General features: G+C 32.1%; 1 protein-coding gene across 3 annotated transcripts in view; it reads left to right on the plus strand.

The window, feature by feature from the left end:
* LOC148282486 (activating transcription factor of chaperone-like) overlaps positions 1 to 19,613 on the plus strand; it is a 70,338-nt gene that overhangs the window by 36,912 nt on the left and 13,813 nt on the right. The window contains exon 1 of one of the 3 annotated variants that reach the window (XM_088225027.1): positions 10,444 to 11,451. The exons of the other annotated variants lie outside the window; for them this stretch is intronic. Coding sequence (XP_088081153.1) covers positions 11,433 to 11,451 — 19 coding nt within the window. The 5' untranslated portion in view covers positions 10,444 to 11,432. Of the gene's footprint in view, positions 1 to 10,443; positions 11,452 to 19,613 lie in introns of those variants that run through there. 3 annotated transcript variants of the gene reach the window in all.

Below are 19,613 nucleotides of genomic sequence, written 5' to 3' on the forward strand. Positions count from 1 at the left end.
TTCTATCTCTGAATTTTTGTTGTTAGTATCTGCTCTCACCTATACACCATACAACACTATAGCCAACTCCATTTGTAATAAATACCAGTTTGTGTTGCGTTTTTGAATAATTTTCTCATTACGATATTTTCCATCTAACCACTGGTGTAGATTTCTCGGTTGGCTTGACATAAAATAATTTCCTTTTGATATTTCGCCCTTTTGTTCTCCGCCATCCATTCTAGGACATGGTTATTGTAGCTGTTTATTAGAACATTTGTCATTGTCCTCACGTCAAGGGTTACCAATATTGTAAACATCTTATTTTAAGCTAATTTATTTTATTTGTTTTTTTACAGCATACATAAGAGGTAAAACAGAGTATTAAAAAAAGGATAATTTCATAGAAATTTAATACAAATTAACAGTAAAAATAGTAAACAAAAAAATCCCACAAAGGCATGGCCTGTTCGTGGGTATACAAGAAATGTTTATGAATTTTTGCTCCTATAATAAATAGACAGTTTTAATATTTTTGTGTAACAAAAAGATAAAATAAAATATTCTGTAAAAGATTCTAAGGTATTTTTTTAAATTTTTATAGTAATTAAAAAGGGAAATAAAAAAATATCAAAATATTCCTTATTATTAAAGGGCAGCAAAATATATCATAGAAATAAAGAATTCATATCTTTAGTTTGAATCCATAATAGTGCGTGTTTTTTAAAAGAAAGAAAATTTGAAATTTGGGATCAATGAAATAATATCAGTATAAAAGGAATTAAAACATTTTGGGCCTTTAAAATATGCATGTCTCTGTGCTAGCCTCGTTTTACAATGTGGTATTTCTAACACACGATTTCTTCATTGACTTTATCTATTTGAATGACTTGTAAATAAATTTTGGTTCTTAAATATATATTTAATCAATTGAAAGTAGCTGTCGCACAGGCTTCCTTTCTATATCTAAATAAATATCTTGATTATTTCTGCCCAGTAGGACGACAAATACAGTTCTGTGCGTGAAATAGTACCAGAACCCCGAACAAGTATTTTCGACTCTATGACTATTCTCAGGTAAAAATCCCGAATAAAGAAATCGAGTGAAATTAAATCCGTCTCGTTGTGTAGTGGTTAACGAATTCACCTACCAAGGCTGAGGTCCTGTGTACGATTTCTGGCAGGGTGGACTTGAAATATTGATTTAAACTCCAATATTTCATTGTTTCTGGACTGGCACCTGTAGCGTGAGATTGATCGTCGTACCTTCACGAAACAGATGATCGAACTTCACTGCGCTTGGTTCACCGATGCCGCGCCCTATGCACCACTAGGTGCGGATAAGGGATGATAAAATGGCTTGTTACGATGCCTTAAAAGTTCGGATCAGTTTGAATTCTATATGATTCCTATACTTTTTAAAATACCTAATTTATAAAAACTAAGTAAGTAGCAAAATTCGTCACATTAAAGTCAATAAACGATTAAAAATAACTTAATTACATGTTTCTATTACTTTCGTACGGATTTTAGAGTTTTATTGAGATGTGAAAGCGGATTATAAAAAAATATGTCACAGAAATTATTTTTCTATTTACCATCCTCAAAGGCTCTACAGGTACAACATTGCTGCTGACTGTTACTTTTTTTTAAATTCCCTAGCTAGCTTTTGCGCTTTGTTAAAAATGTTAGAATCATTTCCCACAGACCTCAAATTTATACATTTATTGATACATTTTATGAAACGGGAGAAAGCAAGTACGGGCTAGCCATAGGCGTAGTTACGTACGAAATGAAAATCCATTATTTTTAAATTTTAGAAAAAGAAAACAATGGCAAAATATAAAAAGTGTTGTCACTCTCAATTAGGTATCCGCCCATTTTTACAAGGCTTAATTTTAGGCTGGTATTATTTGTCAAAATGACACAATTATATGTTAATTTATTGATTAACTTATTTATATTAGTTTATTACACTTACGTATTGCGTTTTTATCGTTTACATAATATATCTCGATATTTTACCAAAAAGCTACGAGAAGCATTAAAAACAATATCCTACATTTCTTACATTTTAAAAACCTGTTTCGATTCAGGTAGTTTCAGAGTATTCATGTTACCCTCAAAATATCAGCGTTGTTAAATACGTTTTTGCAAAAAAATAACCCTTCAGTACCTATTCATATTTTAACAAATTTGCTACAAACACAAAAAAACTACAAGGAATTATACAAATGTTTAGAGAATTGCCTGTAGTTTTATATTTCTAGTAATTTTTTTATTTATTTATTTGATTTAATAGCATAATTATACATTTTTACAATTTAAAAAAATTTCACTTGTTATATTTTTACTAAAACTAAAATCCCACCAAGCCACTTTTTGTAGCTTGTTGGTGAAGATTATATTTATACTGACTTAATAATATTATTTACATTTATAAAAACAATGAATTACATATAAAAATTAACAGCCGGAAAGATCAGAATAAACATGTTTATACAAATAATAATATATAAATTTATTTTTTAAATACAAGAAAATACATGAAAAAATAAAATATTTATACCTAAGCTACTATTCATATATAAACTCTTGATCGAGTAGCCACTCTCTTATTTTGCTCTTGTTACAATGTGAGTTAAATTTAAGTTCTTTTGGTAATAAATTAAAAATTCTAGGTACTAAATATTTGAGAGTTCTATTTCCATATTTATTGCATACTTTTGGTACTACCAAGCCATCATTAGACGTGAAGCGTGTATTATGGTTATGTTTGAGAGGAAACTTGAATGTATTACTATGAAATTGTTCCAAAATGATGCAAAGCCACAGTATTCCTCGAACAGGCAGAGTTTTGATTGTTTTGTACAGGAGATCATTATTACTTCTTTGTTCGTAAATCTCTGCAGGTACAATTCGCTTAACTATAGAATACTGTAGACCCTGGATCATTTTAATATTAGTTTTAGTCGAATGTCCCCACGACTTTATACCATATCTTATTATTGATTCTACTAAATAAAAATAAATAATTTTAAGAGTGATTTTAGGCAAAATAAAAGATAACTTATAGAAAGTACTCACAAGAGTCCGCAATCGATCACAAAGTTTAAATATATGACGATCCCATTTAAAATTATGATCAATAAAAATACCCAAATACTTATACTCCTCCACAAATTCTATGAGTTCACAATTACATGTGTTAGAAATACCATCATGCAAGCAATCTGTGCAATGAGCAATAATATTAGGCAAAACATGTTTTTTGGCATGAGGAGATTTTATGTATAAGCATTTAGTCTTTTTTGCATTTATAATGAGACCATAGTCATGAGCCCATTTTAACAATTTATTGAAATCACTTTGCAATATCTCTTGTGATTCTAATGGGTTTTTATTGGAAATAACTAGTGCGGTGTCATCTGCAAAAATAAATCTCCTTACTTCTTTAAAAACGTTGCAAATCACTGACACATAAATTATATACAATTTAGGACCCAAGATAGACCCTTGTGGCACCCCTGATAGACATTCCCTCGCTAGACTTAATGAATTCTTTATTTTTATACTCATTTTCCTCCCCACTAAATAATTTTCAAAAAAAGTTAATAAATTACCTCTTATGCCAATTGACTCCAAAATACATATTAATTTAGAATGACACAAAGTGTCAAAAGCTTTTGAGAAATCGATGAAAAGTACAGTGACATGATGCAAAATATTTAATTTGTTATTGATGAAATCTGCGAAATCCTGCAGCAAGTCATCGCAACTCTTTTTTTTTTGAAAACCATATTGGAAAGGATCAATGATGTTGAACTTTTTTAAATAAATATCTAAATAAATGCAGACATATTTTTCTAAAAATTTTTCAATTGCAGGTAAAAGTGAAATTGGTCTATAATTATTAACAATTGAATGATCCCCCCCTTTGTAAATTGGTCTAACTATGCTATGTTTAAACATCTCCGGAATCACACCAGTCAGCAAAATAATATTTATAAGGTGTGTAATTATAGGACCTAACACCGAATGACTTAGTATTAAATTTTTCTTATTTTTTTACTTTACCGCGGGGCATACAAAGCATTTAAAACAACAAAAAAATTCAACCAACTGGAACATTTTATTTTATTCGTGTGAAGGTGTAATCCAATGTATTTTCGTTGAAAGCTTTCGCATTTTCAAAAAATATTTTTATTTTAAATCTTTCGGTACAAATAATAAATACTTTGGCGGTCTAAAAGTAATATCTTCCAGCCAACCAAAAAACGGACTGGTCAAAAGAGGAGTTGGTCAAAAATTTATACTAAAAAACAAAAATACGTTTAATTAAATATGTAATAATTATTGTTAGATTAAAAATGATTACTTCGATTTAGAATAATTTGTATCGGAACCCTGACGTGTTGGAATTTAATAATAATATTTCTTCTTTCCACGCAAAGCTGTTTTTAAGCCTTGACACACTTTTTGGCATCTTGTTAAATTTATGAACATTGCAAATATTATGAACTTGTAGCGTTTCTGTATACTTCAAAATCTTGTTTCGTTTGGTGTTTGTTGCACTAATATCCAGTTCAATAATCCCAAAGTGTTGTAGGTCAAAAAAATAATTATACGTTTTATATTATATGAGAGAGCTAACCCTTTATTACCCACTATCCATAATCGACTCTCAACATTATTAATTTACTATCAAGTTTTAAACACATTCATTTGGAAATAAAACGATAAAGCGAACGTTCTAAAGTCAGATAATAATATCATCAAAAATATATACAGGGTGTTCTTTAAACCCTGTCACATCCGAAACCACTATGATCAGTATGAGCAAGAAGACATATTGGCACATTAAAATATTTTTTTAGAACGAATAAAATTAAAAAAAATAAAATATCAAAAAAAGCAAAGGTTGCTTACTTCTGCCTAGGTGAAACGAGGAGGGGGAAGGGGGGAGTCTGATACTGCGCCGCGCTCCCCTGACTTCTTCCCTGCAGAAGTAAGCAACCATTTGTTTTTTAAATATTTTATTTTCAATTTTTTTCTTTATTCTAAATATTTTTTTAAATGTGCTAATATGTCTTCTTGCTCATGCTGATCATCGTGGTTTCGGATGTGACAGGGTTTAAAGAACACCCTGTATATTTATTTTATTGAGTTCTGTTTCAGTGCCGAAATACGGCGTTTATTGCCAAAAATAGTACATGTCGTCGGGTCGATGCCAAAGTCGCGAATGTGCTAAAAACATCATTTTGAGATATTGAGGTTTGAAGTTTAGAACTGGTGTCGTAAATCAATTTATATTGTTGCTAAACTAGCTTATCTTAATATAAACCTAGCTCCGGAGCGGGAGGTTCGAGGTTCGAATCCCTTGTTTATCCATTTTCTAACTCGGTTAATTATGACTAAAAGAAATTGGTCCCAAAATTGAAATATTTGTATGATTCATAAGAACGCAAATTTTTATTTTTTACAAAAAAATAATCTATCCACACGCGTAGAAAGCGTTAAAATACGAACGAGTATAATAAAATTAACAAGTGGTTACGATTATTTAGTATCTTTTTAAAAAGCTTTCGTGAATGTTATTTTTTAATGTAAATTTTATTTTCTTTATTCGATTATCTCTTCGGGAAGGCGAGTCTGATTATTAGAATGGGTATTTATTTAGCATGGCCAAACAAACTATGAATTAGTGAGACTATAATAAACAAAAAACGAAAAAAAAAATAATTAGTAAAAATGTCGGCATCGGCACCAGGGTCTGGATTCACCTCCGAACAAAGTGTATTACTATAATTAGTATATATCGACGCAGTAGCTCAATCACAAATAACTATCGACGTGCTTTAAAACATCCCAAGCATTTGAGCAATCACAATGAACAATAATGAACATGCTTAAGTTATCGCGGTCATAAGTCAACGCGTGTGTAATCTCCAAGTCAACGTTCGTGTCGGTTTGTTTTTTGTTTTCCTCGTAAATAAATACAGTTCATTGGCGAAAAATCGGCGTTCACTATAAAAAATAATACAATATATTGCATTTGCAAGGAGTATCTAATACAAAAAAGTGAAAATTAAATTACAATTATTATGGTGACTGCTTTTCTTGACATTTGAATTGCCAACCGCTGGCTAAATGCAATGAATAACATGATAAATAAATAAAAACGGCAGTTTTGGAATATTTACCATATTTACACCGCTGAAATTCAAATATGTGATTGCGCAGCAGGATTATTCGTCGCTAAACGTAAATATTTTGACATTTAATATTAGGTGTTCACGGATGTTGCATTGCGATCCCGAATACGATAAACAACCATGGTGAGAAATTGTTGTCACGTCGCTTATTAGCACGTTGATAGTTATTTGTGACTGAGCTACTGGAAAGGAAAAAGTTACCAAGCGACATGTAGCAACTTTACAGAAGAGCCAATTATATTTTTTTTTTCAGTAATATAAAAATCTTATACATAGCTATTATTTTGGCGTGATTCCTGCATAAGTTAAATAATACTTTCTAAATAAATTCAAGATTCTTTACTAATTAAAAAAAAAGCTTAATCGGCATTTCTGTAAAGTTGCCACAATACATGTCGCTTGGTAACTTTTTCCTTCCCGGCGTCGATATTATTATATTAGGTTACCAATGCAGTGCCCTATGCACCATGAGTTGCGGAAAGTGAATGATGATATTATATCATATGTTATTAGTATTCTTCAAAATTGTTTAAATTTCTTAATTATTTCTTTTTTTATTTTCTTTTCTTGATTTTATTTAAAAGTACAAAATATTTCTCTTATCAATTTTTTAATCAGTATGTATTTATATTAGTTACCTAAGTAGTAGATTTAAATAATAATACATGTAGTTCAAAAAAGAAAAATCTTCGTTTAGTGTTATTCAAATTGTTTTAATTTTTTTTATTTATATGTGTTGCTTTCTTACTTTTTTTTTCTTTTTTTTACAGGTTCAAAATATTTCTAACACCAAATTTTTAATATTTCAAGTATTTTTATAACTAGTAATATTATTTTCAAACCGTGTATTTGAAAAAAAAAAGACTCCTTAATTTGTAAATACCTGTTTAGTAATAATTTGTTTTAAATACTATATTTTACTTATTTCACTTACATGTATGTATTTTATTATATGCAACGTATATGTAAAAGGCACAAAGTGCCGTTTATTTCAATAAACTAAAATATTTCCAATTAACTTCTTATTAACCTTCCCAACTCTCACATAACGACCGCATTGCTTTATTCCGCCATTGCATAAACAATTCTTACGTAAAATGTCTCTTATCATCTCTCCTCTCTGCCCTAGGATCTAGATTACTTATTTATTTACCCTAGTTACGAACTTGCCCGTATCGCAATTGGACTGAAATTGTTATTCGAATATTCCTTCATATAAATAATACTATGGTTCGACTCATTGCACCCATTCTGACCAAACCTTATTTTTAGCCAAAGCCGAATTTCGGCTTCTGCTTTAGTTTCGGCCGAAACCGAATCCGAAACTTATTCAAATAAGTTAAAAGTCACCTCAAAACGCCCAATTTTTATACCTTACGATTTCATTAAAATAAGTGTTAAATAAAATAAATTGTATATGTGAAGCACTAACTTTGTGGTGTAATTTTAATAAAGTAAATGCAATTTCAAAAAGCGATTCATGAAAATAATAAAAAAGAAAAATATATTTCCTTTAGTCCACTCTTACTAGTTTTGAGCGTATCTATCTCAAATTTCCCATCCTTAAAAGACAAAGAGACTTGATTTATTAATTCCATACGAAGGACAATACTGAAAGAATAAAATAGGATAGAATTTATAAGTTAAGTATACATTGAAAAGGATACTTGTATAGCTTTAAAACCGGTCGGTAGAAAAAATAAGAAATCAGTGGTTAAAAAAAACGTTGTTTTATTTATTTTTTTGTTAAATAAAATATTCAATGGAATAAAAGGAATACATGTAAAGAGTAAATTTGTTTGTTTTTAGCACTTTTTGGTTCGTTGTTATGTTATACATATAACTTATATTATGTACCAATTATTAAATGTACGCTTTAGGAACTTCAACATATTTATTAATGTATATAAATACTTATATATTTTTATTTTATTTGCAACTTCTAAGTGCCTAACATTTCTTAATTGTTAAATTGTTTTTATTTTGATACCGATAGTGTACTTAATCAATAGCTTACGCTTAAACCACTGTGGAAAATTTATATTGACTATTTTCACAATTTTCGTTTATAATATATTCTTATTTTCTGTATACAATATATGTAAAAACTGTTGTTTTTTCCCAAATAAAAATAATTAAATAAATAATAACTATAGAGGAATTATAATAAATATAAATATGAGAGATCTTAGATCTACTTACTATAGTCAGCAAATCACAGAATCAGTCTAGTTTTTATTTTTTATGTTAGACAATGGCAATGAAATAACTAATTATTAAAATAAACAATAATCCAAAATCTCTTTCAGTAATGCATATATATGCATGTAAGCCAAAACAAATTGAAAGTCACAGGTCGCGTGGCCGAGTCGCGAGCCATAAAATGCACCCGAATACAGCCGAACGGGATCCGACAAATCCCGACTGCGAATTTCGGCTGAGCCGAAGATTCGGCCGATTTCCGTCCGAAACCGCGGCGGTCACTATCAATCAATTGCGTCTATCTATCAATATTTACACTGTCGCCAACAAACAACACAATAATAACATAACGCAAGCATTTTAATATATAAAATAAACACCGATTTGAGTTTACTGAAACCGTTTATTTTATATATTGAGTGCTTCAAAATAAACACCAAGTCAATAAATAAATAACACAAACACATTAACCTCCCATAATCGTAGAAAATAAATACGTAAACTGTTTTATTGATTGGTAAACAATTATTTACCGATCATTAGTTTTCAAGCAAATTGTGTCTTATATCATGTGCCGTTTTTATGCTCCCGCTCATCTCGAGATTACATATATTATTTTTTGTTGTTCGTCGAAAATATCGAGCCACGTTCGCCAAAACATCGTAACCGACAAAAACAGTATTTTACAGGAGAATATTTTATTGTTTTTTTTTATCGATAATTTAAAAAATGATAAGTAATATTTTGAACCGGGTTGTGGTTCCGTGGTAGTGTTGTGCACTCGTGGTCAATGGTCCGAGGCTCAAATACCGCTCTATCGCAAATGGATTCCCATTTTTCCAGCGCAATATTTACGAATTCCCTGTCTAAAAAATTGAAATTTTTCGGTAAATGAATGGAACTCAAATATTTTTTTCCTTTAAAAAAATAAATCCATTCGGAATAATTATTACAATAGCTTATTTTTATTGTTTGAAATTTAGCTTTTCTCACTGATATAATATATACACACCTCATTGGCTTTTCTGGTGTTTTTGTTGATGGTTAATAATAATTACAATTGATTATGATTGGTTTTCACTTCTATTAGTCAAAGCACATGTTTATACTCAATGTATTTTTTACCTCACGAATTCCTCGATTATTTGTTTATCGACAATAATACAGTGTTTTTTTATCGGTTTATATTTTATTGTTTCAATTTGAACACAAGGCCGACGCGTTAGGTATGCTATATCTTTCAGTAGGGTTCGGTGGCATTTATTTACTTCAGTAAAAATATAAATGAATTATGTTTTTAAATATTGAATACAAGTACCTACCTAATTAAGTAAAAAGCCCATATTATAAATTGTATTTTTTACCTTTACTTAGTTGGCTCAGTCTGCATACCCGAGCGTATCCGACTGAATTATCATGTTAAATATTGTCGAATAACAACATGTTTGTTGCTAATAATAATTTTAACCGATTTTTATTGATTATTCAGTTTTATTTTTCTTTGCTAAAGGGGAATTCGTTAAGACTAGCAGTTCTGTATTGATGGTGCAAATCGCAATATTCAACCAATTCGTTCGAGAAATGTTGAGAACCGTTTTCTCAAAGCGATCTAGGTATCTGTGCAGCTACCAGCAGCCTTGGTGCACTAGCTGATAACTGATAGTCATTAACACCGATACTAGATATAGAAATTACAACACGTGCATTATCCGCTTTGAATTCAGTGTACATTTTCACTTCTCGCGAACTGCTCGTTCTCGGATCGTCTAGCGGAGATTTTTCGTACAGACTCCCCGACGTTAAATGTTCGTCGCGCAGTAGTCGGTTCCCCTCTTTGGCGCTTCGGCCATGTCGTAATGGGAAATCTCCTGGAAGTTTCCTTATCTCCGGCAGAACGATGACCCAAAAAGCTCGCGGCTACATTCGCAGATCACGCCGCCCGCCGCCGCTGCCGCGTGTCCACCGTCCGCCGTCCGGCCGCGGCCTAATCTTCAGTCCTCAGTCCTGTGTCCAGCTCTCCGCGCGCCGCGCGTTCGCCACCCGCCGCAGTCCGCAGCCAGCCGCCGCCCGCCGCAGTATCGCGATAACGCACCGCGCTCCGCGTAACGACAACCCGATATCTTTGTCTTCTCCGTCTCCTTGTGCAGTGTCGGTGTGACGTGTTATATTTGAGCAGATTTTTTCGGCGAAACCACCTGGAATACACTGTCGCTCCGTTATCGAGCGCCGTTCGCTCTTTCGCAGACATCAGACGGTGGAAATCAAAGTTGAAAGTTTATCTCGCATCGGCGAGCGAATTCGTCCGACGAAACGAGATACGCGTTTCTAAGGAAGCCCGGAGTACTCGAGAGCCGAGTGTTGTGGCGTAATCGGTGCCCGACCCGTTTCCACTTTCTCCGGTCCTCGCGGCCGAGGGACCAGCCCAGCCTCCGGCGGAAACAGATCTACGAAAATTCTCGACCAACTAGCCTTATGCCCCCCGCGTGCCGCGCACATGCGCTGGCCCGGCGTCACGACTAGAATGAAGTTCGAATATCGCTGCAAGTGGAACAGGGAGATAGTCTTCAACTCGCAGAAGCTGGTGAAAAGACGCTGACTCTCTTCAGACCGAAACCTCCCTGGCAAGATTCCTTCTCACGGACCTCCGAAACACTCCCGGGTTGATATCGAAACTACCATATTTGACAAGATCTCGAATCGGTCGATGCCGGATCATCGCCGATGAAAATATATATTCAGTTAAGTGCGGAGCTCGACGATAAATAAAATACAACTTAATTTTTGGTGATATTTTTGACATTGGTGGAATAACGCACTATAGACTGTCGCCTTATTATATTCTTCGTACTTAAGATAGTCTAAGTAAAACGACTGTAAAGTTACCAAAATTATAAACAAGTGATAGTCTACTAAGGTTAATAAACTCTACCGTGCCATACCACAGCACTCTGAGATACCGCGGGACCTGCAGAACCCCGGAGTCCCTCGCAACCCCACAACCTCACAACCAGCGACCCCTCCCGACCCCTTCGGGCCATGGCATCTGGATACTATGGTAGGTTTACGCAATGCCCGATGATCACGATTCTTTTCAGGTCCACGCCGGAAGCTGAGACCGAACACTTTCGATAACGATTAAAACCTTGCGATGTTCCGATTCTCCAAATAACTATGCAAGAACCACTTTCACAATATTCACTTTCAACCTATTTCCTTATCAATGTTGTAACAAGCGCACAGGTGTCTGGTAGGTTCTAGTAGCAGTTTAGACACGTGTATGACCCATTTCACACGTATCGTCCGAATCAATACGGCACGGTAAAATTAGGGTGGATTTCCGTAATTATATTTATTTAAAAAAATATTTAACCGCTACTCTCAGGTAAGAATCCTGCAGAAGGATATCGCGTGGAAATAGTCGGCCTCACGGCGAACTAGCTACTGCGTTTTCCTAACATTAAAAAAAAAATGAAACGGGTCCTAGGCCCATTTCACACCATAGTAAAAATCCATACGGCATATTAACAAAGCATAGGATGGATTGATACAGATTTTATTGTAACTATTTTTATTTATTTAATGGCAGGCAAACGCACTATCCAGTACATCATAAAGCCGACTAATCTCCACTCGATTTCCCTTTGCAGGATATTTACCCAAAAGTAGCCGCTAAATAGTTTTGTTTTTAACACAAAAAAGATATGATACACGTCAATCCATCCTAATTTCACTGGGCCGTGTGGAGTTGTTACGTAGTGAAAAGGGTCAAGCCGTAATACTGTTGTAGAAACCGAGAAAGAGTAAATCACTTATCTACTGAACATTTCACATAAGTTATATACATGTATAAATTAAAGAAAATCAACGCAGCTTATTACGCACACGTTTATGTAATATGTTTGTTTATACTGAGCATATCTATATCGCTTGCCCAGAGCAACAGGGAGATATCTCCGAAGAACATATTCTGATATAATCGGACTTTGAGGTGTGCAAATGGTCTGTCTGAATGAACTTATTTGAAGTGGATAATGAATACCATTTCACCAGGCGCGTGCGGTGAATATTATCAGTAGGGATGCTGACAAAAAATAATCATGTCCTTATTTTTAGTAGGCAGTAATTAAAATCACTATAGCATAGAATCACTTATATGAAAACGATGCTACATAAATTTTCTATAAGTACCTAAAACTCGAGATGTTCTTGAATTTTGGTCAAATTTCAATAACACGCTATTTAAATCTTTATAATTTATGTTATAAGAGTCGTTTTTTCTTTGCATTACACAAGTTGGATGCTCTTATCTCTACGAGTCTTGTAGAACAATATGACAACGTTATGAACCTTAATACGCGTGCGCGAAAATCCGATCATTTGTAATAGGACTGGACTCAAAATGAAGAGTTTTATCCAGATTCCGGCGTATCTAACGAATGCTATTAAGTCCAAGGTACCTTGATATTCAGTACGTTGATATAGGAAATGCACAAACGTAGGTTGGAATGCGATAATTTTAGGAATAATTCCTTTTTTTTCTTAGATAAATTATATTAATCAATATTTTTTTTCCCTTTTCCCTCATCAATAATTACGGTATCTATATTATTACTAATGTAAGGCTAATAAATAACTGGTTCTTGCTTTATCAGAAGACAAACGAGTCCCCGCATCCTAAAGGAATTCTCTTAAAACGCCCCTCTGGCTTTTTAACCCTCCAAAGAATGAGTATCGTTTTTATAGACAGTTTATTGAATGGCTAGTTTATTGGGCTTCGAATAATTTCATAGTCGTGTGTTATATTTTGTTTGAACAGGTTGTTCTTGAAATACCCGCATTACAAAAATGTGTCATTTTATTCAAACTATATAAAGACAGTAAGACCGAACGCAAATATGCCGTTTAAAGGCATTATTCATTATTTATTTTTATTTGATTGTTGGAAAAACTAAATACATGGGAATAGGAAGAAAAAAACAAGCCCATTGATGAATGTATATTATATAGATGGCGAAACTATCGAAAAAGTGGATGAAATGAAGTATTTGGGTATAATATAGGCTCAAAATAAAAACTTTGAGCATGTTTTCAAAAAAAAAAATTTTTTCTCGGTAGATTAAGGAACTAATTAGATGGAAACTATTCCACATATAAATTAATGCTCTGCAGTTTTATTTTTAGCCTTATACTTTTTTATGTATATATTTTAACAGTATACTTTTTTTGCATGTGGAATACACATAGAAAACATAAAATAAACTGAGAAATTTACCAAATTTAAAAACAGTAGGTTTAAAACACTACACGTATATTTAATTTCTGTCTGTTTAAATATATATTCCTTTATATATATATAATTCCTCTGCACGTGTGATGTCACTGAACTTCTCCTAAACGTTTTAACCGATTTACGTGTAGTTTTCAGCGAAATGTAGATCTTTGCGCTGCGCGTGTTCGTAGATATTAAAATTTTCAATCGAATGTAAAGAATAACTTAGCAGCATAAATCTTTTCTTCATCAACCTACCAGGGTTGCATTCGACGAAAATGCATATACAAAATATGGAAGGATGTTTTTTTTTTGTGTTTAAAATAAGTTTGTTTTTGAATGTTTATAAACAACATTCGCTTTTTATGGATCCCAATCAGATTATTTCCTTACATTCCTTATAATTTCTTCCCATTTATTTATTTTTACTGGATTTTCGGTAATACTAAAATAATATTAACTGTAATTTAATACATTTTTGAAAATCGTATTCATGAATAAAGTGCACCCCTGTTGATAAGACGAGCCGAGTTCGACATTATCAAAAAGAATTCTATATTTGAAAATTAATTATCTTATGTTTTGGAATTCAACCATAAACAATTACCTAGATACCTACTTATCAATGAAAAGTCTTTTTCCAAGGTAATAGCAGGCAAGCCATGGTTCGGGCAGGACAACGTCTGTCGGGTTCGCAAGTATATATATATATATATATATAAATATTATAAAACGTACTAAAAATAAAAATAATCTACATATTGGTATTTCAAAATTGGTTTGGCCGAATGACAAAATTCGTATTCATATTATTAATTTTATAATAACAAAATATTGAATAGCACGTCAGATAGGTGCATATCGAATAAAAGCAAAATAAAATTATCATCTAACCAATGCAAGTAAAAGCGAGACAATATTAAGTTGTTAAATAAACAAATAAACAAATACAAAAATGAAACATTAACTGACCGTTAACTTTTTTGGTTAGGGCGTTAGGAGCTTAAACTTAAAACTTAAACTTAAGCTTTCACTGTACGCATATGTATGATATTATTAAGACTGTTTGATTAGAGATTTACGTATGTATTATTAACCTAATTCAGAAATATAAAAATTGCAATGAAATATTTTGTTCACTGTGAGGCATGCGGCATGCGTGTATAGTTTGTATTTACATAACGTAAGCTATACGTGGTCAATTGTCGTTACTTTTTGGTGAGTTTTTTTTTTCTTCAATAAATTTAGTCCAACTGAAACCGGCTACTTGTACTTGTCATGCAAAATCTTGTTTCTAAGGCGTGATAAATGTATTACGTATTTTAAAAAAAAATAAAACAATGCGGGCGATACACATGCTATCTTACATAATATATATATATATATATATATATATATATATTTTAAGCGATTATGCGCAGCTTACCGTTATATTCTACTATCGATAATAATGTTTTATATTAACTATATTAATGGGAGAATAAATAAAATAATTATAAATTGTTATATATTCGACAATGTTTGAGTATGTCCAAATGCTTGACTGGCTGGATTTCCTCCCCAGGGAGTTGCTCTTTTACTTCACAAAAGTCAACAGATGGAAGAGTTGAGGAAATGCGGATGTTCAAACGTGGGCAGAATGGTGAATGTTACACAGTGTGTAAAGTGGCCACTTAAACCAGCCAATGACAGATCATACGCCCTGTAAATGCCTAGACTTCCATATTCCCATCTCAAAAATGTTTTCCGTCTCTGTTGACTTAAATTTAAATGTTACACACTCCTCTAAAAATAAATATACCCCCAAGCAAGGCTTCGCGACCTACAGGAAAAACACTAATATCATCATTCCCTTTCCGCACCTAATGGCGCATAGGACACTGCATTGGTACACCAATCGCAGCGTATCTTGATTATTTTTGTTACATGAAGGTAAGAGGCCCAGTCTTGCGCTTCAGATACCAGTCCAGGGAAGTATTCTAGTGTAAAAACATCATTTAAATCAATTTTTCATATTAACCATCTCGGGAATCGAACCCGAGACCTCTAGCTTGGTAGGCAAGCGTGCTGTTTAAAGAAAACCCTGTCACATCCGAAACCACTATTATCAGTATGAGCCAGAAGACATATTGGCACATTAAAATATTTTTTTAGAACAAATAAAATTTAAAAAAATAAAATATCAAAAAAAGCAAATGGTTGCTTATTTCTGCAGGGGTTAAACGAGGAGGGGGGAGGGGGGGGGGGTCTGGTACTGCGCCGCGCTCCCCTCACTTCTCCCCTGCAGAAGGAAGCAACCATTTGTTTTTTTAAATATTTTTTTAAATATGCTAACATGTCTTCTTGCCCATACTGATCATCGTGGTTTCGGATGTGACAGGGTTTAAAGAACACTCTGTATAACACTGATACTTGTATAAGGCATAGGTATCATATCAAAATAGTTAGCGAAATTCCGAAACTAAAAACAACATACCCTTTTCCACTGTGTTTATGAAATTTTTATAAAATAGTGTTTAGGACATTTTCATTAAATAGTGTTTAGGACATTTTCATTAAATAGTGTTTAGGACAAAGGCTGTAAACCACAACACTAGAAACGCTGTTTCATTATTTTAAACATTTTAAAAACAATTACGTACGTAATACACATTTTAGCAAAAATATCTAAATTGAAAACCCACGTTGGCTTAAATCTTTTTGCTAGAATGTTTATTGTAAGACCTATGCAATTGGTTAAAAACACAAAAAATAATACGACATCGATCTTAATTATGATTTGAAGTCTTTGTCCTAAATAGAGACGTTAAGATAAAACCTTTAATTCACTTATATTTTAATGTATTTGTTTTTTTAAGTTACACTACCAATTCTTAAAAAAATTCTTATAAAAATATTTATGAACAACATATTTACAAGTGTGTTTTGAATTGATTCATGAATGTTATTGTTGTTCGCTAGTTACTTGATTTATTTTACATTTAATGGCATTTTCATTGTCAAATATGTTATTACAATTATGTTACATTTAATTTATAGAAGTAGTAAATGATAACCAACTTACTATCGAGGTTATTTTTTTATTGTAAGTGAACATGCGTTAAATTGAATCACGATAATATCTATTTTGTTTTAAAAAATCGATTTGCGATTCGTTTTGTGACGCCAATTTCGTATTGCCACTTTGTTTTACTCGTCAAGTAAAATCCCCTTTATATGCATTAAACTAAATTATAAAACTCGTTACCACATATAACTCGGCTCGTTGATTTTCTTTTTATGCCCTCAGAAAGTTTTTATGTTTTTCTTCGTTAGATAGATATTAGACAACTACACTTAAAAAATTGTACAAAAAATATGTAATTAGTTGTGCTTTTATTTTCACTTCCTAATTCACAAAAGTCTTTTGATATGATCTTGTTCTTATGTATGTGTTTGTATATGACCCAAACATTTCCGTTTTTATTTTTTTAATTATAAATTCATTGCATGAATAAGTATACATATTTAATACCAGGGAATATATTAAAACTAATACAGGTGTCCTCTGGTTAGGATAGTCCCCATCTAACATGGCTCAGCCTGTTTTAGAGAGTGGAAAAATATTTATTAAAAAAAACATCCTTAAATTTTCCACGTCTGTTAACTCATTCTTAGGATGCTTACGTGGCCACTGTTCTTTGTTTATATTTTGTAGTATTCTAGACGTCAGGATTTCATTTTTAATTATCTAATAAATGTTCATATTTCTTATTGCTCCGTTTTTCTTTAAATACAATTTTAAAAATATTTTTCGTCTACTTCGATAAATCAATGCAGTAACGTATCGATATCTGTAACGAATAAATTTTATTTGATTTATCAAACAAACTTAAAATTAAATTTTTCCTTCCACAATATGCGTACTATATCATTTTATTTTTTTAAGCCAATCAACAGGCTTAAGTAAGCCCTAATAGTTTGGCAATAATGAGTAATACTTAATCTAATCATTCTTAAAATCTACTTCAATTAACAAAGTGTATAATTAACAAAAGGTATGTATATATCATAATCTAGGCGGAAATGGCAAGTGTGACACTGCGAGTCAGGAGAGACAACACCGCTTGCTTCTTAAATGCCTCTCCTTGCTGTAGGAACACTATATAACGGCTAACTGAAATTGAACATGTTAAATACTAAGGACTAACAATAGACAGACAATTTGCCCTTGCTGTAGGAACACTATATAACGGCTAACTGAAATTGAACATGTTAAATACTAAGGACTAACAATAGACAGACAATTGACATGGACAATTCATATCAACAATTTAATTAGCAAAGTGGCGACTTTATCGAGTCTATTTTTTTAAATCAAAAACTTTGTTCCAATACAGGAAATTTTTTAAATGTATGAAGCCTATGTAAAAACTAAAATATGTTATATGCAACTACTATGGGGAACAGGAAATCAAAATGACATAAACAGACTACAAAGACAGCAAAATAAAATATTAAAGTTAGTTACCTTCCCTATCTAACAGCAACTAAAGAACTTTTTGAACAAACTAAACAATTAAATGTAACTGAACTCTTTAAACTAGAATCTTTAAAATTTGTACATAAATTAGCCACTGATGTAATTGTAGACGAAGAATTAAAACTTGATAAAAACTGTATTAAACATGAACACAATACGAGAATATCAGAAAAATATCATATACAATCTTTTAAAACGAGAAAAGGACAATCGAGACTTATAAACCATGGACTGAAATTATACAACAATCTACCAGACAAAACTAAACAAAAGACTCAGACAACATTTACAAAAGATGTTAAAAATATTATTATTAACAGTAGAATATGAATTTTAAAAGTGAAAATATTTGGTTAAATGTATTTAACCCGTAAGGGTTTATCAATGAAATTTACATAAAAAAAATTAAAAAAATATTATATAAAGGCACAAGCTCCGCATTTAATAATTAAATTTTTAGAAATGTGATACAGGACATGATACATAGTACAATTAAAACAATACGATGTTTTAAAATATATTTCAACAACAACTTTCAGCTGAAATCGTTCGCAGTTTGAACCGAAGGGTATAAAAATATAAAATCCCAGCTTTTAATATATTCCTATCGATATTACCTAAGAACACTTTGTGATGAGGTGACCATTCTCATTAACACTATAGTCTGCTTAAGCTGATCGAACATTGCTAAAAAATCACACTGGCCAGTTCGTATTTTGAGCTTAGCAACAAGTTAGCGGGGAAGAACTAGACTTTATTATCTCCATAACAAAGCTGTTAGCTTCGTTATCTGTGCGAGTCTACAGAATATTATAATAATATGAACATACCTAATACATTATCTGTCCAACTAACTCGCATTCATATCCATACTGGTTTCAATTAGCCAATTTCATCTACCGAAGCAGAACTCGCGATAAAAGCCTTGATCATCTTATTAATTGTCCAGGAAGTGGTTTGTGAATTTTAATTTATTAGCCAATAATATAATTCCGCTAGTATTTTGCACTTTATTCGCTATTGTGTTAGTGTTAAATCAACAAAGACTTTGTGACGTAATTTAACTTATTTGAAAATATTGAATTACATATAACGAGCCTATTGCAGGCGAAGAGAACCGAATGGTAAAATGGTCAAACTTTTATATTCAAAGTTTTTACTCTGTAAGCTTTTTACTTTGGATTTTTAGATATATTTAGGTTTTTAGATTATACTGATTACAAAAATGTGATATTAACAGTGAGTTTACTTCACGTTTTAAATATCAGGTAGTTCACTTCACCCGCAATGGACTCATATTAGCATTGACATCGTCAAAAGGGGTTGTCTAATAACCGGAAGTTCGAACATCGGATTGTTAGTTAGCGATGTTACCTTCTGCTATTAATCACTCCATCTCTTGCAGGTTTCGGCAGTCAATCGATTT

Source organism: Micrasema longulum, unplaced genomic scaffold (assembly GCF_059751315.1).
Source record: "Micrasema longulum isolate JH-2025_06_02 unplaced genomic scaffold, ASM5975131v1 h1tg000323l, whole genome shotgun sequence".
NCBI lineage: Eukaryota > Metazoa > Arthropoda > Insecta > Trichoptera > Brachycentridae > Micrasema > Micrasema longulum.